This window comes from Squalius cephalus (genome assembly GCF_949319135.1).
Source record: "Squalius cephalus genome assembly, chromosome: 17".
Classification (NCBI taxonomy): domain Eukaryota; kingdom Metazoa; phylum Chordata; class Actinopteri; order Cypriniformes; family Leuciscidae; genus Squalius; species Squalius cephalus.
Window position 1 is genome coordinate 24,240,198 of NC_137138.1, and position 25,604 is coordinate 24,265,801.

General features: G+C 38.8%; 2 protein-coding genes across 6 annotated transcripts; one reads left to right on the forward strand and one right to left on the reverse strand.

Annotated features, from left to right (window-relative positions):
* LOC307174493 (uncharacterized protein) lies at positions 1–12,361 on the forward strand. Of its 5 annotated transcripts, none has more exons than XM_079898362.1 (8): positions 1–256; positions 323–351; positions 683–742; positions 984–1,078; positions 8,443–8,547; positions 9,904–10,118; positions 10,221–10,284; positions 10,903–12,361. In XM_079898362.1, exons 3-8 carry the CDS (start codon positions 712–714, stop codon positions 10,939–10,941), a joined length of 549 nt encoding a protein of 182 aa, XP_079754488.1. In that variant the 5' UTR covers positions 1–256; positions 323–351; positions 683–711; the 3' UTR covers positions 10,942–12,361. The 5 variants fall into 5 exon arrangements, with proteins under 5 accessions (XP_079754488.1, XP_079754486.1, XP_079754485.1 ...); XM_079898360.1 differs by having other exon boundaries at positions 1–194; XM_079898359.1 differs by having other exon boundaries at positions 2–256; positions 323–355.
* On the reverse strand, positions 11,158–25,490 carry lipia (lipase, member Ia). Its single transcript, XM_079898334.1, has 11 exons — positions 25,337–25,490; positions 23,669–23,732; positions 21,158–21,528; positions 17,548–17,656; positions 16,464–16,565; positions 16,189–16,278; positions 15,458–15,625; positions 15,282–15,371; positions 13,677–13,785; positions 13,393–13,566; positions 11,158–11,503 (listed from the first exon to the last, which is right to left on the reverse strand). Exons 1-11 carry the CDS (start codon positions 25,337–25,339, stop codon positions 11,419–11,421), a joined length of 1,365 nt encoding a protein of 454 aa, XP_079754460.1. The 5' UTR covers positions 25,340–25,490; the 3' UTR covers positions 11,158–11,418.
* Positions 25,491–25,604: the final 114 nt, after the last annotated feature.

Here is a 25,604-nt window from a genome sequence, read left to right on the forward strand (position 1 = left end):
GGGCTCCATAAAAGGAGAGTGTATTAGGAGTCAAACAGGCTCCTGGGAAGAGAAGAAACGCCACAGTGTCAATACAGAAGAGCTGAAGAACACCATCATCGTGAAAGACAGAAGATGAGTGTGGAGAAATGAGAGTTTTGGAAGTATTGCTGTAGATGTACTTTGGAAAGTATACTGTTTCAATACCGAGACAGGTGAGTTTGCTGGGCCAAACCTCTAACCTCACAGTGTTTGTTGGACTTTGGAACTAACTACGGTAAGTTTTAGATGCATTGGTTACTTTAATATAATGTAAATGTCTTACTTTATTTCTCTTTCCCAGATCCGTCTGTATTTCTTGGGCCGGATCAGGTTGGTGAGTGAGATATTCTGTCCTCGGCTAAACTTAGTCTCGACAATAGTCACTGTCATGATGGTGTACAATTACAACACAGTGAGCAGTTGGTGTGAGAACTTGAAGGAACTATATATAGATTCGTGTAGTGACCACAGTGCTGACAAGAAGGTTAATATACAAAAACAAACTTAAATCGCAATTGCAAAAGCTATTACGCATAGGGCCTATGCTAATATTTACTGAAGCCCCAATGGGTACTAAAATGAGTCTTAAATGAAATATTGTTTTATATTGTACATCTAAATTATTATTCGTTTGTGCTTTTGGACTTTGTTTTCGTCTTAGATCCATGAGCCCCTTCTTTTCATGTTGCCATGGGCAACTACAACGCCGCACTTACAGCTGGTAAGACATCTATTTCTTTGTTCCTTCCTTTATCTTCATTCATCTACCAAATACACAAGAGTCCTGGTGTATTTAAGATGCATTTTAAACTTTAAATAAGATTATGTTTCATGTATTTCACCAAATTGTGCTTGGTTTATATTTTTTGCATTAATTTGATTTCTCTTAAAATCAGATTGTATACTGTATTTTATGTTTCTCCTTTTTATTTTATTTTCCACATTGCATCTCCTCATCACAGATATTGAAGATTTCAAGTCCATTGTGTCGACTCTAGAGAACCAGCGTATTCTGTCTGAACAGAACAGACTGGAGAACACACTTTCAGTTAATCATGTCAGTAAGTGAATTATTAGATATTAAATTATTGCATGAACAAGCCATGGCAATTTAGTTATTATAAATTTTAGATTATAGGGAAAATGAGTATTAAGTCAACATTACATAAAGGCATGTATTTACCAATGACAACCAAACCTCTTGAGGTCCACATAAGATTATTTCAATCACTGTTACTCCTGGGAATGTGTAGACAGAATGTTTGTCACGTTTTGACAGACAGAGTCTGTGTCAGGATGTCCTTGAGTTATATTTAACTTTTCAGTGTACAACTCAGTACATTGCAATGACTAAAAGTGTACAACAGTGGTTCTCAAGCTTTTTAGAGTGGCGTACCCCCTGAGGCATTTAACATTCTTCGGCGGACCCCCTCTCTTCCACTTAGACTACAGTCACACCTTTTCCTTAGTGGCATATATTTGCCCCCTTAAAGTGAACATAAAGTTTCTCAGGGGAACATAAAGGTTTTGGGTGCGAACGCAATGTTTCTGCGAGTGAACCCAAAGTTTCTCAGGGGACCGCAAAGGTTTTGCGAGTGATGCAAAGTTTCTCAGGGGAATCCAAAGGTTTTGCTAGCGAGCGCAAAGTTTCTGGGGGGAAAGCAAAGGTTTTGCGAGCGAACACAAAGTTTCTCGGGGGAACGCAAAGTTTCTTGGGGGAACGCAAAGGTTTTGCGAGAGAACGCAACGTTTTTCGGGGGAACGCAAAGGTTTTGCGAGTGAACGCAAAGTTTCTTGGGGGAACGTAAAGTTTTTGCTAGCGAACGCAAAGTTTATCTGGGGAACGCAAAGGTTTTGCGAGTGAACGCAAAGTTTCTTGGGGGAACGTAAAGGTTTTGCGAGTGAACGCAAAGTTTATCTGGGGAACGCAAAGGTTTTGCTAGCGAACGCAAAGTTTATCTGGGGAACGCAAAGGTTTTGCTAGCGAACGCAAAGTTTATCTGGGGAACGCAAAGGTTTTGCTAGCGAACGCAAAGTTTATCTGGGGAACGCAAAGGTTTTGCGAGTGAACGCAAAGTTTCTTGGGGGAACGTAAAGGTTTTGCGAGTGAACGCAAAGTTTATCTGGGGAACGCAAAGGTTTTGCTAGTGAACGCAAAGTTTATCTGGGGAACGCAAAGGTTTTGCTAGCGAACGCAAAGTTTATCTGGGGAACGCAAAGGTTTTGCTAGCGAACGCAAAGTTTATCTGGGGAACGCAAAGTTTCTTGGGGGAACGTAAAGGTTTTGCGAGTGAACGCAAGGTTTATCTGGGGAACGCAAAGGTTTTGCGAGTGAACGCAAAGTTTCTTGGGGGAACGTAAAGTTTTTGCGAGCAAACGCAAAGTTTCTTGGGGGAACGCAAAGGTTTTGCTAGCGAACGCAAAGTTTATCTGGGGAACGTAAAGGTTTTGTGAGCGAATGCAAAGTTTCTTGGGGGAACGCAAAGGTTTTGTGAGTGAGCGCAAATTTTCTTGGGGGAACGCAAAGGTTTGTGAGCGAACGCAAAGTTTCTTGGGGGAATGCAAAGGTTTGTGAGCGAACGCAAAGTTTCTCAGGGGAACGCAAAGGTTTGTGAGCGAACGCAAAGTTTCTCAGAGGAACGCAAAGGTTTGTGAGTGAACGCAAAGTTTCTCAGGGGAACGCAAAGTTTTGCGAGCGAATGCAAAGTTTCTCAGGGGAACGCAAAGGTTTGTGAGCGAACGCAAAGTTTCTTGGTCGAACGCAAAGGTTTTGCGAGGGAACGCAAAGTTTCTCAGAGGAACGCAAAGGTTTGCGAGGGAACGCAAAGGTTTTGTGAGCGAATGCAAAGTTTCTTGGGGGAACGCAAAGGTTTGTGAGCGAACGCAAAGTTTCTCAGGGGAACGCAAAGGTTTGTGAGCGAACGCAAAGTTTCTTGGGGGAACGCAAAGGTTTTGCGAGGGAACGCAAAGTTTCTCAGAGGAACGCAAAGGTTTGTGAGTGAACGCAAAGTTTCTCAGGGGAACGCAAAGGTTTTGCGAGGGAACGCAAAGTTTCTCAGAGGAACGCAAAGGTTTGTGAGTGAACGCAAAGTTTCTCAGGGGAACGCAAAGTTTTGCGAGCGAATGCAAAGTTTCTCAGAGGAACGCAAAGGTTTTTGAGCGAACGCAAAGGTTTTGTGAGTGAGCGCAAATTTTCTTGGGGGAACGCAAAGGTTTGTGAGCGAACGCAAAGTTTCTTGGGGGAATGCAAAGGTTTGTGAGCGAACGCAAAGTTTCTCAGGGGAACGCAAAGGTTTGTGAGCGAACGCAAAGTTTCTTGGGGGAACGCAAAGGTTTTGCGAGGGAACGCAAAGTTTCTCAGAGGAACGCAAAGTTTTGCGAGCGAATGCAAAGTTTCTCAGGGGAACGCAAAGGTTTGTGAGTGAACGCAAAGTTTCTCAGGGGAACGCAAAGTTTTGCGAGCGAATGCAAAGTTTCTCAGGGGAACGCAAAGGTTTGTGAGCGAACGCAAAGTTTCTTGGTCGAACGCAAAGGTTTTGCGAGGGAACGCAAAGTTTCTCAGAGGAACGCAAAGGTTTGTGAGTGAATGCAAAGTTTCTTGGGGGAACGCAAAGGTTTGTGAGCGAACGCAAAGTTTCTCAGGGGAACGCAAAGGTTTGTGAGCGAACGCAAAGTTTCTCAGAGGAACGCAAAGGTTTGTGAGTGAACGCAAAGTTTCTCAGGGGAACGCAAAGTTTTGCGAGCGAATGCAAAGTTTCTCAGGGGAACGCAAAGGTTTGTGAGCGAACGCAAAGTTTCTTGGTCGAACGCAAAGGTTTTGCGAGGGAACGCAAAGTTTCTCAGAGGAACGCAAAGGTTTGCGAGGGAACGCAAAGGTTTTGTGAGCGAATGCAAAGTTTCTTGGGGGAACGCAAAGGTTTGTGAGCGAACGCAAAGTTTCTCAGGGGAACGCAAAGGTTTGTGAGCGAACGCAAAGTTTCTTGGGGGAACGCAAAGGTTTTGCGAGGGAACGCAAAGTTTCTCAGAGGAACGCAAAGGTTTGTGAGTGAACGCAAAGTTTCTCAGGGGAACGCAAAGGTTTTGCGAGGGAACGCAAAGTTTCTCAGAGGAACGCAAAGGTTTGTGAGTGAACGCAAAGTTTCTCAGGGGAACGCAAAGTTTTGCGAGCGAATGCAAAGTTTCTCAGAGGAACGCAAAGGTTTTTGAGCGAACGCAAAGGTTTTGTGAGTGAGCGCAAATTTTCTTGGGGGAACGCAAAGGTTTGTGAGCGAACGCAAAGTTTCTTGGGGGAATGCAAAGGTTTGTGAGCGAACGCAAAGTTTCTCAGGGGAACGCAAAGGTTTGTGAGCGAACGCAAAGTTTCTTGGGGGAACGCAAAGGTTTTGCGAGGGAACGCAAAGTTTCTCAGAGGAACGCAAAGTTTTGCGAGCGAATGCAAAGTTTCTCAGGGGAACGCAAAGGTTTGTGAGTGAACGCAAAGTTTCTCAGGGGAACGCAAAGTTTTGCGAGCGAATGCAAAGTTTCTCAGGGGAACGCAAAGGTTTGTGAGCGAACGCAAAGTTTCTTGGTCGAACGCAAAGGTTTTGCGAGGGAACGCAAAGTTTCTCAGAGGAACGCAAAGGTTTGTGAGTGAATGCAAAGTTTCTTGGGGGAACGCAAAGGTTTGTGAGCGAACGCAAAGTTTCTCAGGGGAACGCAAAGGTTTGTGAGCGAATGCAAAGTTTCTTGGGGGAACGCAAAGGTTTGTGAGCGAACGCAAAGTTTCTCAGGGGAACGCAAAGGTTTTGTGAGCGAATGCAAAGTTTCTTGGGGGAACGCAAAGGTTTTGTGAGCGAATGCAAAGTTTCTTGGGGGAACGCAAAGGTTTGTGAGCGAACGCAAAGTTTCTCAGGGGAACGCAAAGGTTTGTGAGCGAACGCAAAGTTTCTTGGGGGAACGCAAAGGTTTTGCGAGGGAACGCAAAGTTTCTCAGAGGAACGCAAAGGTTTGTGAGTGAACGCAAAGTTTCTCAGGGGAACGCAAAGGTTTGCGAGGGAACGCAAAGGTTTTGTGAGCGAATGCAAAGTTTCTTGGGGGAACGCAAAGGTTTGTGAGCGAACGCAAAGTTTCTCAGGGGAACGCAAAGGTTTGTGAGTGAATGCAAAGTTTCTCAGGGGAACGCAAAGGTTTTGCGAGGGAACGCAAAGTTTCTCAGAGGAACGCAAAGGTTTGTGAGTGAACGCAAAGTTTCTCAGGGGAACGCAAAGTTTTGCGAGCGAATGCAAAGTTTCTCAGAGGAACGCAAAGGTTTTTGAGCGAACGCAAAGTTTTTGTGAGTGAACGCAAAGTTTCTCAGGGGAACGCAAAGGTTTGTGAGCGAACGCAAAGTTTCTCAGGGGAACGCAAAGGTTTTGCGAGGGAACGCAAAGTTTCTCAGAGGAACGCAAAGGTTTTGCGAGGGAACGCAAAGTTTCTCAGGGGAACGCAAAGGTTTGTGAGCGAACGCAAAGTTTCTCAGGGGAACGCAAAGGTTTGTGAGCGAACGCAAAGTTTCTCAGGGGAACGCAAAGGTTTGTGAGCGAACGCAAAGTTTCTCAGGGGAACGCAAAGGTTTTGCGAGGGAACGCAAAGTTTCTCAGGGGAACGCAAAGGTTTTGCGAGGGAACGCAAAGTTTCTCAGAGGAACGCAAAGGTTTGCGAGCGAACGCAAAGTTTCTCAGGGGAACGCAAAGGTTTGCGAGCGAACACAAAGTTTCTTGGGGGAACGCAAAGGTCTTGCGAGGGAACGCAAAGTTTCTCAGGGGAACGCAAAGGTTTGTGAGTGAACGCAAAGTTTCTCAGGGGAACGCAAAGGTTTGTGAGCGAACGCAAAGTTTCTCAGGGGAACGCAAAGGTTTGTGAGCGAACGCAAAGTTTCTCAGGGGAACGCAAAGGTTTTGCGAGGGAACGCAAAGTTTCTCAGAGGAACGCAAAGGTTTGCGAGCGAATGCAAAGTTTCTCAGAGGAACGCAAAGGTCTTGCGAGTGAACACAAAGTTTATTGGGGGAACGCAAAGGTTTTGTGAGTGAACGCAAAGTTTCTCAGGGGAACCCAAAGATCTTGCGAGTGAACGCAAAGTTTCTCAGGGGAACCCAAAGATCTTGTGAGTGAACACAAAGTTTCTCAGGGGAACCCAAAGGTTTTGCGAGGGAACGCAAAGTTTCTCAGAGGAACGCAAAGGTTTGTGAGCGAACGCAAAGTTTCTCAGGGGAACGCAAAGGTTTTGCGAGGGAACGCAAAGTTTCTCAGAGGAACGCAAAGGTTTTGCGAGTGAACGCAAAGTTTATTGGGGGAACGCAAAGGTTTTGCGAGCGAATGCAAAGTTTCTTGGGGGAACGCAAAGGTTTTGTGAGTGAACACAAAGTTTATTGGGGGAACCCAAAGGTTTTGCGAGGGAACGCAAAGTTTCTCAGAGGAACGCAAAGGTTTGTGAGCGAACGCAAAGTTTCTCAGGGGAACGCAAAGGTTTTGCGAGGGAACGCAAAGTTTCTCAGAGGAACGCAAAGGTTTTGCGAGTGAACGCAAAGTTTATTGGGGGAACGCAAAGGTTTTGCGAGCGAATGCAAAGTTTCTTGGGGGAACGCAAAGGTTTTGTGAGTGAACGCAAAGTTTCTTTGAGGAACGCAAAGGTTTTGCGAGGGAACGCAAAGTTTCTTGGGGGAACGCAAAGGTTTTGCGAGTGAACGCAAAGTTTCTTTGGGGAACGCAAAGGTTTTGCGAGGGAACGCAAAGTTTCTCGGGGGAACGCAAAGGTTTTGCGAGGGAACGCAAAGTTTCTCGGGGGAACGCAAAGGTTTTGCGAGTGAACGCAAAGTTTCTTTGGGGAACGCAAAGGTTTTGCGAGGGAACGCAAAGTTTCTTGGGGGAACGCAAAGGTTTTGCGAGTGAACGCAAAGTTTCTTTGGGGAACGCAAAGGTTTTGCGAGGGAACGCAAAGTTTCTTGGGGGAATGCAAAGGTTTTGCGAGCGAACGCAATGTTTCTTTGGGGAACGCAAAGGTTTTGCGAGGGAACGCAATGTTTCTTTGGGGAACGCAAAGGTTTTGCGAGGGAACGCAAAGTTTCTTGGGGGAACGTAAAGTTTTTGCGAGCGAACGCAAAGTTTCTCTGGGGAACACAAAGGTTTTGTGAGGGAACGCAAAGTTTCTCAAGGGAACACAAAGGTTTTGTGAGTGAATGCAAAGTTTCTCAGGGGAACCCAAAGATCTTGCGAGTGAACGCAAAGTTTCTCAGGGGAACCCAAAGATCTTGCGAGTGAACACAAAGTTTCTCAGGGGAACCCAAAGGTTTTGCGAGGGAACGCAAAGTTTCTCAGACGAATGCAAAGGTCTTGCGAGTGAACGCAAAGTTTATTGGGGGAACGCAAAGTTTATTGGGGGAACGCAAAGGTTTTGCGAGCGAATGCAAAGTTTCTTGGGGGAACGCAAAGGTTTTGTGAGTGAACGCAAAGTTTCTTTGGGGAACGCAAAGGTTTTGCGAGGGAACGCAAAGTTTCTTGGGGGAATGCAAAGGGTTTGCTTGTGAACGCAAAGTTTCTCGGGGGAACGCAAAGGTTTTGCGGGGGAACGCAAAGGTTTTGCGAGGGAACGCAAAGTTTCTTGGGGGAATGCAAAGGTTTGCGAGTGAACCCAAAGTTTATCTGGGGGAACGTAAAGTTTTTGCGAGCGAACACAAAGTTTCTCTGGGGAACACAAAAGTTTTGCAAGTGAATGCAAAGTTTCTTGGGGGAATGCAAAGGTTTTGCGAGTGAACGCAAATTTTCTTGGGGGAACGCAAAGGTTTTGTGAGGGAACGCAAAGTTTCTTGGGGGAATGCAAAGGTTTTGCGAGCGAACGCAAAGTTTCTTGGGGGAACCCAAAGGTTTTGTGAGCGAACGCAGTTTCTTGGGGGAATGCAAAGGGTTTGCTAGTGAACGCAGTTTCTCGGGGGAACGCAAAGGGTTTGCTAGTGAACGCAGTTTCTCGGGGGAACGCAAAGGTTTTGCGAGCAAACGCAAAGTTTCTTGGGGGAACGCAAAGATCGCGAAGGTTTTGTGAGCGAACACAAAGTTCCTCCAGGGAACGCAAAGGTTTTGCGAGCGAACGCAAAGATCCTTCGGGGAATGCAAAGGTTTTTCCTCCTTCCTTCTTCTAACTATTAAACCTTGTTACACTCAGAATTTATTCACATATGCCCAGGGGTATGCCCCAGTTTGGGAAACACTGGTGTACAAATAAGTGTGAATGAACACTGATAATTCCATAATTCATTTAATTACAGTATTCTGCAAATTGAGTTGTGTTTGTAGGATGAAACCATGAGATAAGATACATTTTAGAACATTTTAAACTGAAGTTTAGAAAATAAAATCTCATCCTTTATGAAGATATTGAGTGTTTTGTACTTATTATTGTTCCCTTTGCAGGCTGTCGAGGAACAAGCAGGACAGGAAATGAATGAAGTGAATCAGGAACCAGACTTGCTGGCCCTCAAGTTTCTTTATAACACAGATGAACCCAAAGACACCAAAGTAAGTCTGCCTGAATGCTTTTCTGGGAACCCAGGGGTTCCCAAAGTTTTCTGTCAGCCAAACCCCTTAGAAGTAAAATATTTACTTGAAGTACCCCCTGGGGCCTGTGATTTAAGTTAATATTTCATTAATTTTGCAACACATTGGCATGTTCACGATTCTCTAATGTTAGTTAATGGTCACAAAACATGCAAGTAAACAAATAAAATATCTTATTTTATCTTAGTTTCATTTTGATTGCCATATATGGCTGCATGTCTGTGATATGACATTCCTTTCGCATGAAAATTTCTCATATTGCTACTGCTGAGACATCCAGACACGGACAAAGGGTCAGATAACAGCTAAGCAACTTGCACTGGCATATCTTAAAGGTGCATTGCGCAACATTTCATGTTAAAAATACCCGTTTTTCTAACCCATACATGCTTAAACAATTGCCTGATGGGCTGAATGAGCCCTTCTCTGATCACTGCGATTGCCTCTATAATCCTGTACAGTAAAATAAATAAGAGGGATTCGGGTCGGAATTTGAGACTGGGCGTGACGTCATGCTTTTCGCTTGTCGCCAGAGGGGGCATAGTTCTGCAAAAACTCAGAGACTTGCGCAATGCACCTTTAAAATATGTCAGTGCCATTGTTTTGTTTCAAGATGCACACCAGTATTGTTTTTTCTAAGGCATGTTTATAAAAGCTACTTAAATGTCCTTACTGAACTAAGGCATAATCCTGGTTTAAGTTACAATACAAATATTTATGTCTTAAATTCTTCACTTTCGAACATTCAAAACTCTCAAGCTTTTAAAATGTCAAATCCTCAATCTTTTATTTTGTTTCAAATGTGTGTTAAACTCTGCAGAGATGCAAAGTTTGTGAGAAGCAGCATTTACTGTGAACCGTGCCGCTCTGAAAACATGATATTATAAACCACGTGTGTGTAAATGAACACAGTGCTGCTCTTCACTCTGAAACATGTAGTTCAATCTAAATCGCAGCCTTTGATTTGATAATTGTGATGTGATAAGATATATCGCTATTTTACATTTTGATGTATTTATACAGTTTGATTAATTGTATAGCCTCATTTGTTTATTTTAATGTTACATTCAATTTAATTAATTAATTAATAACTTTGCGAACCCCCATTTGGGAAGCACTGCCTTATCCTTTCCTAAAAATTTAGGAAATGTGTAGATTAAAGAAATCTTAAACTTTCAAAACTGGATTTTTTTAGTGCTCAGTGCTCACCTTTAGGAAACCTTATTGGGTTTTTGGGGCTTCTGGCAGTGTGAGGCCCCTAGTGGACAAACTGCTCACAACTGAAATGATTAGGATTGTCCCTTTAATTTTTTTTAGGAACCTGTCAGCAACTGTACCTCTGCTCCTGCACCGGCAGTTTCCTCTTCTTCATCTTCTGCCACAACAAGCACAATCCCGCTCCCTGCGTATCTCTCTGCATTATTAGCAGCTAAACCCCGACCGGCCCTTCAGGGCCCCGCCACCTTGGAGCAGATGAGAGCAGAGCTCCGAGATCTTCGAGATGAACTGAATACGCTGAGGACTCAGCAGAAGTTAGTGCAATATGATTGTATTTCAACTAAATAAAAATGTTGAGATTCCTATCCTTTTATTTCTGTAAAAAAATAAAATAATGTAATGGCACTGTGTTTCAGAAAAGAGATCAAACTGCTCATGAACGAACTTGATGAAGAAAAGAAGATGCGTTTGTCACTGCAAGTAAGCACAAAGATGAGTCAAGAGCCTCTAGATGTTAACTCTTTATTCACAATTTCACTCATTACCATAAAGTAGAACTTATTTAATTGCCTAAAATGGACCTATTATGCTTTTTCACATTTTCAACAATCTTTAGAGTGTAATGTTGCTGTTTGAGTTTTCTTCCGGGAAAGAACATGTCATAATATTCCGCCTTTAAGTAATTCTAACTAAGGCATACGCAAAATAAAGGGATAAGGCCTGGTTGAGTTGTGTAAGTAGTGTGTTGAAACTCACTGTTATGTTAAAGGGTGTGCCATTTCCCAAACACGCTCGAAGCGGTTGACCAATCACAACACACTGGTCCAGCCGACCAATCAGAGCACACTTCACTTTTCAGAAGGAGGGGCTTCATAGAGACCGGAACTAAACAGAGCATTACTGACAGACTGGGAAGAGAGGAGCAGCAATAATATAAAATATGTGAAAAATGTTTTTTTTGAAAACCTATTCTAGTAGACCCCAAAGTAAAATCAAAACTTTGGAAAAGGGCATAATAGGTCCTCTAACATGAAGATTTGTGATAATTTGACAGTATATATCACGTACCCTTCTCACTTGTGCTCGATTTAATTTCAGATTGAAGTAGAACACCTAAAGAAACACATGTCCAAGTGAGCCAAATCTGAGGTATCCATCACCCGATCAAACCACAGATACGCCACCGTGAGTCTCAAGAGTGGAAACGAAAAACTTTCCGAGACTAAGGAGGGACTCTTGGGAATTTGTATCGAGATTCATTGTGAAAATATATTGTGCCGCTACATGGGTAATATAAAAGAATGGGAACCACTGCACTAGATTTTAAGTTAAAACACAGACAACTAAAGTAATACCATACAAAAACGAGAAAAATATTTATTTACATTACATAAAAACAAACACGTGTAGCTGTAACTTGATGAAGAAAACAACAATAATCAGTAAATTATAATTCTGAAGGGACAAACCGTGAAAGACAACATGTTGACAAGAAAAACAACTTCAGATAATTTTAGTTAAAGACTACCAATGACAGCTATGCCGAGTAACTGACTAAAAGAGGCAGGGGTCACAGTCTCGAGACAGGAATGTCCTTGCTTGGGAGAGTCTGGATCAAAAGTTCGAGTCTTCACAAGGAATCGGTCTGAACGTCACATCTTTATTTTTCTCCAGCAGAAGATCATAGCGACACAGAGGCCTGTTGAAAAGCAAAGCAACCGTTTAATGTGACATTTAGTTGAATGAAACCATAAGACTATCCTTTGCTTTGTGGCTGTCAATTGCATTTCTATTCTGTTTGAGATGTGTATTGACAAGCATGAATTTAATCTTCACGTCGAAAGATTTCATGTGAAGAAAATGCTGTTTTGAGAGTACTGCTGATTTAATTCTTATTGGCAGCGAGCGTTTGAATCTAGCCTGTGACATTTCCTAATCCCATGTTTGACGTCAGTGACGAACAATATATATAATATTATTTTATAGCCTGATGCTTTTTCATGGATTCTTTGCTAAAAAAAAAAAAAATTAAATAATGAACAGCATTTATTTAAAATAGAAATCTTTTGTAACAATATACATCACCGTTCAAATGTTTGGGGTCTGTAATTTGTTTTCTTTTTTTTGTTGCAAAAAATTAATACTTTTATTCAGCAAGGATGTGTTAAATTGATAAAAAGTGATAGTAAAGATTTATTGTTAGAAAAGATTTATATTTTGAATAAATGCTGTTTTTAAAAAACTTTTTATTCATCAATGAATCCTGAAAAAAGTATCACAGGTTCCAAAAAAAATATTAAGCAGCACAACAGTTTCCAACATTGATAATAACGGAGTATCAAATCAGCATATTAGAATGATTTCTGAAGGATCATGTGACACTGAAGACTGGAGTAATGATGCTGAAAATTCAGCTTTGATCACAGAAAGAAATGATATTTTAGTGTATTAAAATAGAAAACCATTATTTTAAATTGTAATAATATTTCACAATATTACTGGGTTTTTTTTTCTGTATTTTGGATCAAATAAATGCAGCCTTGATGAGCGTAAGAGACTTCTTTCAAACTTTTTGTTTCCAAACTTTTGTATATATATATATATATATATATATATATATATATATATATATATATATATATATATATATATATATATATATATATATATATATATATATATATATATATATATATATATATATATATATACATACATATATACACACATATATACACACACACACACACACACACACACACACACACACACACACACTTAAAGGCTTTTGCATCTGAAGTCTTCACATATATTATAATTATATATATATATGTGTGTGATATATATATAAAAATACAGGTGCTTCATAATTTAAAAAAAAATTTATTCTTCAAAATTTCATTTGAATTATTTTAATGAAGTAAACATATATAAACATACAATCTAAAGAACCCTATAAAGAACCTTTTGTGCTCCATGGAAAGGCTCCATGGATGAAACCATAAATGCCAATAAATAACCTTTATTATTGTTTTTTTAATTTATGATTTATTTATAATTTATGATACACACAGGGTGAAAAAAAAGATAAATAACGAAATAAATAATAAAAAAGAAAACAAAAAGGTAATGATGGAAGAATATAAAAAATATATATATTTTCATTAGCAGATAACAGTGGAACACTGAAATATACTAATATAGACAGACAAAGTAGTGCACTTGGTAGTATGTGCATTTAGAACCGAACTCTAAATATAAATCTGGGTGAAGATGTATAATGAAATCTACTAGCTGGAATGAAAAGAGTTAATAAGCCAAATTAAGAGTCTGCAAAGTTTGTATAAATGCTAAAAAGGGCTTCCAAATTTTAGAGAATGTTGTACTGGGCTGTCTAATCACATTTTTTTAAGTTTGATGATATACAAGGCCTCTTTAATCCAACGAGAGTGTGATGGGGGATGGGAGTTTTCCCAGTTAACCAAACTTTGTCGTCTGGCCAGCAATGTGAGAAAAGCAATAAAGTCAGCAAAATAGCGGGGTAAAAAACCTTAAATGTGAAGAGTGTACAAACGTTTGAGAACACACCTGAGGTTGTTCTGTAGAGGAGTCAGGCGAATGCGCAGCAGCCGTAGTTTCTTACGCGGCCGGAGTCCTTTTGCTGGACAGAACTTCAGTGTGATCTTTTTAACAGGCTGGATGTCTCTGTCAAACTGAGCAAAAAGACTGGTCTCCACATACTTCTCAAACATTATGGATTTACTGGAAAAAAAGGAGGAGAAACATTAGCATAAGCCCAAATAATGAATCTGGAACTACTCTTTAATAAAGACAAATGTCCGATAGGAGAAATTAGACTTTCATGGACTTACTGGTTGAGTTCAACTTGTGTCTCTTCCTTTCCGTTGTGTAATTTAATTGTTAAATATCCCCAATGCAATTTCTGGTTCCATGTGACAATTTCAACCTTGTAACCGAACTCTGATGGAGTCAAAGATTAAATAATAAGAGTCTGTTTGTACAGAACAGATGAAATGCAAAACTAGAAACAGCATTTTTGTAATACTTTTAAAAATAGTACACTACCAGTCAAAGGTTACAATTAATAATTACCATTTTTTGTAGCGGCCTGATCAATCAGACACACAATTATTCATTATATGTAATGAATAACCCAGCAAACCCCAAAGTAACCCCTTGTTAACAAGATGAGTGATGGTTCTGTTCAGACTATTATGTTTGTGTTATGTTTCCATAGCTTCATTACCCAGTTTCTGTTTCGGATTCAGTCACTTTCACTTTCCATTTTACCCATGTATGCATGATGGCGTGTGTTTGTTTAGACTAGTTATGTGTTCGTGATTGAGTTAAATAAAACTTTTGTGCACATTCATGCAAGTTTTTTGGTCCCTGCTTTTAAGACAAAGTCCCTTTAGCGACGCGATAACAGCTACATGCTAAGAAAGAGAGATTTTTCTGTGGTCACGAAACATTTCGTTGATAGACGATCAATACTGAGAGTTCGCTGGACAAACAATAATTGATTGTAACATTAATTCAGCTACATCAAGTTAATTCTATTAACCGATACAAATATTTATAATTAATTATTAATATTTCCCCTTGAAGCTAATTTTCTACATATAATTATGTTTTTTTAAAAGAAATCTCTCTTATACTAAGGCTGCATGCATTTAATCAAAATACAGTAAAACACAAATTTTGTTAATATAATTATAATTTAAAAGAACTGATTACAAGATCCTTCAGGAATCAATCTTTTATGCTGATTTGTTTTTCATGATTCTTTGATGAATAATGTTCGAAATAACTTTTATAAATGTCTGTCACTTTTGCTCAGATTAATGCATCCTTGCTGAATAAAAGTATTAATTTGTTTTTGTTGTTAATCTTACTTACCAAAACTTTTGAATGGTAGTGTATCACTGTTTCCACAAAAATACTAAAGTTATACAACCGCTTTCATTGATAATAATAATAATAATAATAATAATAATAATAAATGTTTCTTGAGCAGCAAATCAGCATATTAGAATGATTTCTGAAGGATCATGTGACACTGAGTAATGATGCTAAAAAATCAACTTTGCATCACAGGAATAAAATATATTAAAATGGAAAAACAGTTATTTTAAATTGTAATGTAATTTTTAAAAATAAAAATAATATTTTTACTTGATTTTTGATCAAATAAATGCAGTCTTGGTGAGCATAAGAGACTTCTTAAAACATAATTTGCCACTATTTTTGACTGGTAGTGTACATAATACTGAATGACCATATTAACAACAAGAAATAATATTAACATCGACCATATAAGACTATATAGAATGTACTATATTGTACTTATAAAAATGTCACAATGCACGACTAGTGAAAGCAAAAAATAAATAAATCTTATTAACAAATCTGGTCACAATTGACAGTAATAATGAATGTAACTGAAAGGTGCTCACTGCAGAATGGAGAAGCTTCATTTGTTTGGAAATACGTCCTTGTTTGTCCAAGCCGGACCAGTGGCTCCCTCCAGTGTACAACATCGTAACCTAGGCAATGTAATGAAATGATGAATGTTTCAGAATAAGCAATTAAACAAATTAAACTCAGAGTTTACTCAGTGTTTGGAGTTTACCAAAAACAGGACATCCATCTGGCTTAAACTTCCCACAATCCATGCACTTCCCATCTAGGAAGTCTGTGTAGGATTCACAGGGGTAGGCAGTAATGGGACAGGAGCCGTTCACAGAACTCATGTAGAGAAACACCGACCTCTGATGGTCACACTTGAAATACTGTGATCCTGAGGAAGAAAGAGGAATTTTGTAAGAAGGCAAAAGGCACAAAGTATTGATACAAATACTTTAGCTAAAATAATGTTTCTATAAATGTCTAAGTTCATACTTGTTCAAAACAATCACTTTAGTTTAGTTTGATAAACTAAATTGTTGTTCAATATACTGTCATTAAAATATGTTCATTTTAAAAACACAGAAACAAAATTATTTAAAAAGTAAAGTATTTATTCAGTTATTGAAAAACTGAATGTTGAATTGTTGCTTAAATTACATTACAATTACATCTCAAAATATATACATTCATTTTATTTGATTCTGATTTAACATAAATCTTAATATTAACATAATTTAAACATTAAATAAATATTACGTGTTTTTTTAGTTTTTTTGTAAATGCAGCTTTGATGAGCATAAGAGACTTCTTTTTACTTCTTAAAACATTAAAAATCTTACCGATCAAGATATACATTATATAATTGCCTTCCCTACCTTCAAATAAAATATTATACATTTTTATAATGACAATTTTCTTTTTTGGTTACATTATTAAAATGATATAAAAGCTGACCTGAAAAAATGCTTTTAGGGCATCCTGGCTGGTCTGCTCCACCGTTTGCATAGTAGTCGATGTGACCCAGGAGATCGCGATAGCCCAGTGCTACAAGACAATGGCAACAATGAATTAACCAGACCTAGATTTTCTATTTGTATATTATGCATTTGGTGTTTGCCTTTGCAAATGTCACATCTACAATGCAAGACTGCTGTGAGTGGTCGCTTCCTGAACCGAATCAAGAGCCCCACGTCGAGATAAGTCTCAATGATGTGTGAGAGAAACCGCACCATCCATGTCTGTGTGTAGAGCTTCCACAAGCTGGGCATCAGAGGGGTCTAGACGTTCACTGGGAGCCCGACCATTAAACTCTGGCCCTGCTGGATCCAGCGCTGATTAAAGCAGATGAAAATATCATAAAGCTGATGAAAATATCACAATACTGAAACTGATAATAGCTTAAAGCAGGGGTTCTCAACGCTGGCCCTTGAGCTCCACTTTCCTCCAATCCTGCTCAAGTGCAGCGTCCCAATTCACCTAATTATTATACTACACCCTAAAAATATGAACTTTATTTGTGAAGAAAAAGTACATAATTTTGTGCGTGTGTAGCAGAAGAGTAGACAAGCTTTAGGACATACTATCACGTCATTAAATTGTGTCTTTAATGGACACTGTCACATATTTACGTATATCCTGTCACCGTAAACTGGCCTGTCAATCATCTTTTCACAGTTAACATCCTCCACTTTTCATTTAATATAATTTCCTAATGTATTGGAGAGAAAAGAAATAGCACGTTGATCTGCCAGATGTGGGTCTTTAATGTAAAGAACTCCCATATTTTTGCATTATGATGCATTTAAAAGTTAACGGCTAAATGGATCTAAAAGTTTGCATTGTTGTTGCAGATGTAATGTAACACGGATAAGATAACTTAAATGAATATTTCTTATAAGGTTAAATGCTGATCATTAGTCACTCAAACTCTTTGACCTTTATCTAAACCTCTATACTTAACCGTCGGTCGCACACATCCGCCATGTTTGAACACTTTTTATTCTTGTTTGTAGTTCCGAAACCGAATCCTCCTCCAAAGCGCAATGGGTTGTGGGCCATTAGGGTGTGCACAGATCCACACTTTAAAAATATACCAGAAACAGAAGACCATCCGGCAACTTTTGGGACATATTTATTCTAATCTCACATACTATTTAGGATGGATAATATGCACATAAGGACGCAGGGTAGTGAGTCCGAAGACCTTGGTTAGCTTGTCCAGGTGTGTTTGATTAGGGTTGGAGCAAAACTCTTGAGGGCCAGAGTTGAGAATCCCTGGCTTAAAGGTTTAGCAGGTGAATGGATGAATCTCACCTGTTATCCTGCCAATTTTTCCATTAAATTTGGCTCCAGTGAAACCTGAAATGTGGGCTCCTAGACTGACACCAATCATGTGAATGGAGCTCAGGTTGGCCCCATTGATCTGTAATGTCAACCGTGCAAACACAATAGTTAGGCAGCTATAATTACATGGGAAATTGAGAGGCCACACAGCATAAACAATTAAAATATTTATAAATAAGTTTTATTTTGGATGTTTCTCTAAAAAAAAAAAAAAATTAACATTAAAGGGATACTTCACCGATTAACATTAAGCTTTGTATCAGTAGAAACCCGGTAGTATTTTCGAATGACCGTTCTTCCCTCCCTCATGTCCCCCTGAGACGAGAGATTTCCGTATTGTGTGTCTGGAAAAAAACTCAGATGACGCAAAAATCGTCATTTTGTGTCATCGGAGGCTTTTTTGGCCAGAGGCTAGAGACTACAGCCAGTAGTAGGAGCTCGTTCCGCATGAACCCGCCCATAGGGGGTGGGATCTCATGATAAAACGGTGTCTTTTGAGTTTCGAGTCAACTAGTAGCCTAGTTGTATAATTTCTTCCGATACTGCCCTCTGTAACCAGTAGGCGTGGCTTGGGAGTGGCCTCGTAGGGCAGTGAAGCAAGTGCATTCTGGGAGTTGTTGTCTTTCATCCACATGAGACAAAAATACATTTTATGGCTTTTCGCAGTCTAGAAGGCACCAACTTCTAAAATAATTTCACATTTCTCCTACATAAATGACCCAATTTAAATACACATTCATCTTTCCAGCGGTGAAATATCCCTTTAAGATTTAATAGTTGTTAGCTTTTCATCCATTTTCCAACCCCCTGCAGTTCCTACACATCTCCCAGTTTGAGAAAGCCTGATATACGTTTAATGCACTTCACTTTGTTGATAACTGGAATAAATGTTCTCTCTTTGCATTTTTATATCATTATGCTACACGATTATTCTATTCAAATCAATCTGATAAATGAGTAGGGTCAAAAGTAATCAGATTACATTACCTAAAATGTGTAATGTAATAGATTACATTACTAACTACAATTTTAATCTTGTAATTTGTATTCAGTAATGGATAACGGTTTGAAAGTAATCTACTCAGCACTGCATATAAACATGACTATTATGTCAACATAAGGATTGCATTTAAATAGCCTGAGCAAGTTAACGATTAACGCAGGACTATAAAATGCCTGTATGCTTAACCTGTGCACATACAAACCTACTGCCAATGCGCAAGACTCCACATTATCAGATGTTTTTTTATTAATTTCTTTTCCCTGAGGACGTTTTTTAAACTCATGTTGTTCAACAACTTTCCACAATCCCCTTTGTAAGCTCGAACATATTTGTGAATACAACACCCACATCTCAAGATCCAATCAACAACCAAAGTCCCACCATAAATGTTTTCCCACTCAAAACAAAGAAAAGATCTGTTGGCTCTAGAACTAACGCTCAAACTAAAACTAAATTTTGATTTCATGGGGTATCCATGAAGATTTATTTTAGTATTTGAATTAATTAGTATTGTGAGCCTCTCTGGTGCTAAATTTTTTGTAGAGTAAAAAAAAAAAATCTATAACGGAGTCCAGGAATGTATATAACGTATATATCATTGTCCATCAACAAATAATCCATAATTGTTGACATCTAGCACACCAACAATTTAGGCTCATCCACTTATTAAAGGGTTAGTTCACCCAAAAATTAAAATGATCCCATAATTTACTCATCCTCAAGCCATCCTAGGTGTAAATGACTTTCTTCTTTCAGCCAAACACAATCATAGTTATATTAAAAAATATCCTGGCTCTTCCAAGCTTTATAACGGGAGTCAATAGTAACTGAGATTTTGAAGTACAAAAAAGTGCATCCATCCATCATAAAAGTAATCCATACGACTCCAAGGGGTTAATAAAGGCCTTCTGAAGTCGCATCGACTTTATAAGAAAAAGATCCATAATTATAACTTTATAAACTATAATCACTGGCTTCCGGTAACGGCCATACGCAAATTCACGAGAGAGTTGAGTTCTGGCGTATGACGTAAGATGTAGGAGTAGTGTAAGGTGAGAGTAGATGCCTCTCTCGGTTTAAACAAATAGGGCTGGTCAACGAACTCAAGATCCTCCCACATTTCTCTTTAAAACTTCTGGTTTTAGACGTCTAATACGTGACCGGTGTTTTGCTTTGCTCTATCCTCTGCGCTTCTGTGTTCATCAATACATCATGCGTCGGGTCAGAGGTCACACTTCCGCTGGAACTCGACTCGCGAATGGCTGTTACCAGAAGCCAATGATTATGGTTTATAAAGTTATAATTATGGATATTTTTCTTACAAAGTCGCATCACTTTGCTTCAGAAAACCTTTATTAACCAACCGGAGTCATATGGATTACTATTATGATGGATTTCCGTTTAGGGCAGCAAAAGTGCTGCTTGACCAACCTAAATCTGGGTGTGTCTTACCTCTGTTTTAATTTAATGTTACTTTAGATAAGTGTACGTGGGAAACCACGGCATGGCCAATCCAAAGCTATTATAGTAAAGACAAGTAAAGTTGGTTGACTTATATCTGTAGTAGTGGCAATACCTCTACTGAAGTAAACGTTACTTTAATTTCAAGTGTATGCAATCACGGGGGCTATACCAAAGTATCTTTGACTGTGTAAGCGTGAATGCGACCGATCTCAGGTATATAGCAATTACCTCAGTTTAGTGACCAAAGCTGGAGAGATTGTGATCGTGAGACCCACGTTAAACAAGGCGTGAGGACCTCTGAGCGACATAGCTTCCTAATATGAACGGGTAAAATATAAGTAAAGAGTTAAATAGAACAATCAAATGTATTGCTAAACTATTATATAATTGACCAATAACCAATTGGCAATCTAACTTAAATACGAGGTTGTGATAAAATGGAGTCAGATAAAAGCTTAAATGGTATTAAATAACTTTGCCAGATGGAAAGACAGTAACATGTAGAGACCGTCACCCGTTCTGGCGGGAACCCCCATTTGGACTGATAGACGGGCTTACACTATTGACTCCCGTTATAAAGCTTGGAAAAGCCAGAATATTTTTTAATATAACTCCGATTGTGTTTGGCTGAAAGAAGAAAGTCATACACACCTAGGATGGCTTGTTGAGGGTGAGTAAATTATGGGATCATTTTCGGGTGAACTAACCCTTTAATTTCCAATAAGCCTGATCTGAAATCACATATTTACCTACTATATAGTAGCGAAGAGTAGTATGACCGAATTCACACACATTACTCATAAAGAGTACGTAAAAAGTTCCCAGATGACCTACTACTTCCACTAAGATTGTGAAGTGCGCATCCAGTGGACACTTTTACTATCCCATGAGGCCACAGGAGGGTATTAGTGAATGGCAGATGCTGGTGCTGGTAGGTAACATGACAATGCCATACAACACACATTCATACTACACAGAACGTACTTTTTAACGGTTGTGAAGTAATTACTTATTCAAAAGTAACGCCTATTCAGAGAGTATTCACAGCCTGTGATTAAAAACATACTGGTATTCTTTATTTGAAAAATTCTGTATCTGAGATTGCACTTTTACCTCCATTTTCTGGATGAGATCAGTAAGATTTGCAGCCACCTTGCGCGTGTTTTTCACGACTTTCCAGTAGTTCAAATTGGTTGCACCTTGGTTCCAATCCACCACAATAGCGTTCATGTCATGGCGGTTGAGAAGGAACTCCACAAACTCGTAGAGCCACACTGGGGGTGAGCCGGTGGGCCGGTACCCGTGGATGAGGAAGGTGGTGGGAGAGCTGAGGTTGAAGTGAGGATTGCTGAAGGGCTCTTGGTGGGAGAGCAGCTGACCGCAGTTGATGTTGGCCCGTGTGTAAAGCAGCAATCTGACATCCAAAGTCGTCCCGGCAAAGGAGTTTTTAAAGTCAAGGTCTATCATCTTCTCACATTCTTGAGCTTTAGGGAGAAAGTAAATAATGTTCAGAGGCTGGCTTCTTAGGCAAAGCAAGTCCTTGTTTAAAAAACAACAACTTTAGTTGCATCTTGTACGAAATTAAATAAGACTAATCAATGCATTTGATTAAATTATTGATATGATTATTCAAAATATTTCAGAGGAGACCAAGATCCATTACTGACTTTTACATTTCTACTTTACTTTTACAACAGAACACTTCATCTTTTTTTGGACACATTTTCTTAATACTACAGCGAAGCTTTCGGTGTTGGAAATCATTACTATTTTAGTAAATCAATGATCACCATCTTTCCGATACAATTTGAAAATTTTTCATATGCTAATATTCAGCCAAGTCAATGTTATTATCACAAGTTATTTGCTAAAAAGCAGTGTCATGTATCGTATCAACGGGGGCGTTGGGTTGCTCATTGGTTCTCCCCTCCAGGTGGTGGCACTATAGGCAACAGCCTAATTCGCTTATCCCTAGAAATGGCCCTGCTCATAACCTTACTCTGGGGCTGCGTTCCAGTCCAAAATTGTCATGCCCTTCACTCGCTAACTTCCCTCCGTCTCGTTCACTCGGATGTACGTCATTGCTTACGTTACACGAGTGCCCACTACTGGCGGAAACTGTGGCGGGCTGAACTGGAACGTCCTAAGCCCTTGATCACTTGGAATCAGCTATGGAGTTGATTTATTATTTGCATTTTTTTTCCTTTAAGAATTTGTGTAATGCAGCAAAAAAATGTTTATAGGTGTGTTTGGGTTGTTTTAAATAAAAAAATATATATAATTAATATATCATAGAGTTGTTTGTTGTGGTGATGATTAGATGAGATCTGTGGGGACGTCACAATCATACTGCATTGTGGGACATATAGGTGCCTGAAGTGTACTTTTGAAGTAGACTCGCTCCCTCGGTCAAAATCGAGAGAACGAGGGTCTGTCCATATAAACTTCCCTCGTCCACTTCACGAAGTGGAACGCACTTCAAAATGGCGGCAGGGATTCCCCCGAGGGGAAGTGCTTAGGGAAGTTCGCAAGTGCGTGTCTAAAAGTGGACTGGAACGCAGCATGGGTCTGAATGTCAACATGGGTGTGACTGATTTGGTTGTAGGAAACAGCACAACAGCTTCAATACAAAAGTTCATTAAAAAACAAAACCAAAAAAAAAACCAACCTTTAGCTACTTTCTGTCTACTTTAGCTCTACCAATATATACCAGTATAAAGGAGTTTCGTTCCTAAATGTGTTTGAATGCATTGATTGAGCAAATGATTCAATGACTCACTCATAAAAACAATCACTTGCCACCTACTGGTATACTGATGTAACTTCCAGAAGGAGTCACTGAAAAATCCCTAACACTAATGCACAGACTGACAGCCCGCCTGCCGGAAATAATTCTTATATAATTGTTTTTTAAAAATAAAACAGAATCAGCTTTGTTTTTTTTTGGACTGCACAAGAATTTCTATGGAAGCTTGTTTCGACCATGGAATAAAAAAATAAAGCAGAATTGCAGGATATAAATGCGCAAAGCTTATGTCTCACAATTCTGACTCTAACTCGCAACTGATTTTTGAAGAAAACTGACTTCCATTAATCCAATAAAACTTGACATGTTGCTTAGAAGTCATTAAAAAAAAAAAGCTTCTTTGCTTTGAAGCATTCACAATACATTGGTGTATGCGTTCAAGAACTTTCGAGGGCCACTGGATATCAAATTACCACTGCAATCTGATACCATCTAATACGGTCCTACTTTTTTATAAGAGACAACCGAAAGGAATACAATTGTAGTCTACAAATAGCATTCTTTTTACATTTACAATTAAAAGCAGACGACAATTAGTGGAAAAAAGGTGTGCACGTATGTTTTAGAATTTACAGGAAGAGTGGGAGTAATGTTACAGTACATCTGTGGAGCCCACTCATGGAATTACATTTCAAGAGAACTTATAAAGTAACACCCATCATAATGAGACAGCATTCACTGTGAGTAATATAGAAACTGTATTTTTTCTCACAGCTGACTGTCTCATGGTGTTTTAGGCCACTGTGGTTAACCACACTGAAGTGTGCGCATTTGGAATGAAGTGGTAATAAAACTAAAACCGTTTGTTTCAACATTACCTCTGAACGTGTCAAACAACATCAGCGTCACATATAAGAGCCCCCAAAAGAACGTCCTGTAGAACTGCAAAAGAGACAAAAGCATGACACAAACCGCATGTTTCACAGTTCTTCTAAGCAATGTTTTTTCTCACTTTTAAGTGGCGGAAGAGCTGCAAACTTCTTTTGCTTTCTTATTACTTGCTAGCCATATAAAACAATTTTTTTATGGAAAGCCACGCATCACGTATTTTCCACATGATGAAACCATACATTTCCAGTGACCCCAGCAGCACACACACTCACATTCAGTTTCAGTTTCAATGAAACTTATTATTGAGCAATATGGTCTCTAATATCACAATACAAAAAATGCAACAATATGTATCGTGGATAGTGACAATATGACAATATGTATTGTGTATAGTTCACACAAAATAAAAATTACTGTGTGTGAAAAAATTCTAGTTTTCAGATTTTTAGTGTCAGCACTACATTAAACTACTATATATGATGTTGAATATAAAGTATAATAATGCAATGGGGGAATATTTGTGGGTCCTGATAATGCCAAATTATGTTACCAGTAAAAAGTGTCCTTCGTTATTTTAAATATATCTAGTGAGTGACAGAGTACAAGCATGTTTGTCTAAAATAATTCTGTATTTTCAGCTTTAGAATCATGAATATTTTATTCTGATGTCACCATTGTCCTGACCTGTACATTGGGTTACCAGCTCTATGTCCAAGCCTATTCATTTACACCCACAATGTAATATCAAATTTAGCATTTTAATCAACAGTATTTTTTTTTTTTTTTTTTACATTTTACTATATGTCTTGGAGTATCGTGAGTTCAGTATCGTGATATGTATTGAACCGTTATACCCCTTATATATATATATATATATATATATATATATATATATATATATATATATATATACATACATATATATATACATACATATATATATATGTGAATGAAGAGTTCAGATGCAAAAGCCTCTAAGGGCCATCAGAAATTTTCTTCTAGAATGATCATTTTTATCAAGCTCGTATATTTAAGTTCAATAATTTCACTTAAATGGCAATGAAAATGACCTATTAATTGTCATTTAAGTGAAATTACTGAACTTAAATATACGAGCTCGATAAAAATGATCATTCTAGAGGAAAATTTCAGATGGCACTTAGAGGCTTTTGCATCTGAACTCTTCATATATATATATATATAACATATATTACAAAATATACAAAATATTATTAGCTCAGCATTAAAACCATATTAAGTCAATGAAGAACCCAACCACTGAACAATAAACTAAAACAAACAGTCTGTGTGTTTTGAAGTCATTGTGAGTGTGTGCATATTTTAGAGACTCCTACACCAAAGCTAAAAAGAAGACAGACTGGTTTTAACTGTTGTCATGGGGAGAGTTTAAGAATGTGCTTCCCAAACAAGCAGAACAAATCACTTTAACATACATTAACTGTGTTCCCAGTTAAAACAATTGTACATGAAATAATATGCAAACCAGTCTGACAAACCACTAATGTTAAACAGTCACACAAACGTATAGTAGCCATTTACTCACCAGTGGACATCAACATAGTCTATTCAAACAAAGAGTAGTTACTACTATCTGCAACAAGGAATATTTGACATGAAACGAGGAGACAACGTACCATGTTGGAGGAGTATCCAGACACTTATGTCTGACAACGTCAGGGTTGCTGATACTTCATTTGAAGACACCAGGAAATAGTAAGGTGACACACTTACTGGCTGAGCTACTCCTCCTTGACTTTAACCGCTCCACCCACCATCCTACAAACAACATCCACCTACAGGTGGCACATTCCTGAAATCTGATCCTGATTCTCTGTCGCAGGACTCAACAAGAAGCTTGAAAAAAGCTGGAATTTTACAACTGAATTAAACATGCGTTTCGAG

What these genes read in the sequence shown, in the direction of transcription:
- LOC307174493 (XM_079898362.1), top strand. Translation starts at nt 712, where the DNA reads ATGGGCAACTACAACGCCGCACTTACAGCTG. An exon ending in CAACGCCGCACTTACAGCTG is followed by an intron (nt 743 to 983) that starts GTAAGACATCTA and finishes TCCTCATCACAG; the next exon opens with ATATTGAAGATTTCAAGTCC. An exon ending in ACGCTGAGGACTCAGCAGAA is followed by an intron (nt 10,119 to 10,220) that starts GTTAGTGCAATA and finishes ACTGTGTTTCAG; the next exon opens with AAAAGAGATCAAACTGCTCA.
- lipia (XM_079898334.1), bottom strand. An exon ending in ATCTCATCCAGAAAATGGAG is followed by an intron (nt 17,657 to 21,157) that starts GTAAAAGTGCAA and finishes TTGACATTACAG; the next exon opens with ATCAATGGGGCCAACCTGAG. An exon ending in CCTCTACAGAACAACCTCAG is followed by an intron (nt 11,504 to 13,392) that starts GTGTGTTCTCAA and finishes GCTTTTCAACAG; the next exon opens with GCCTCTGTGTCGCTATGATC.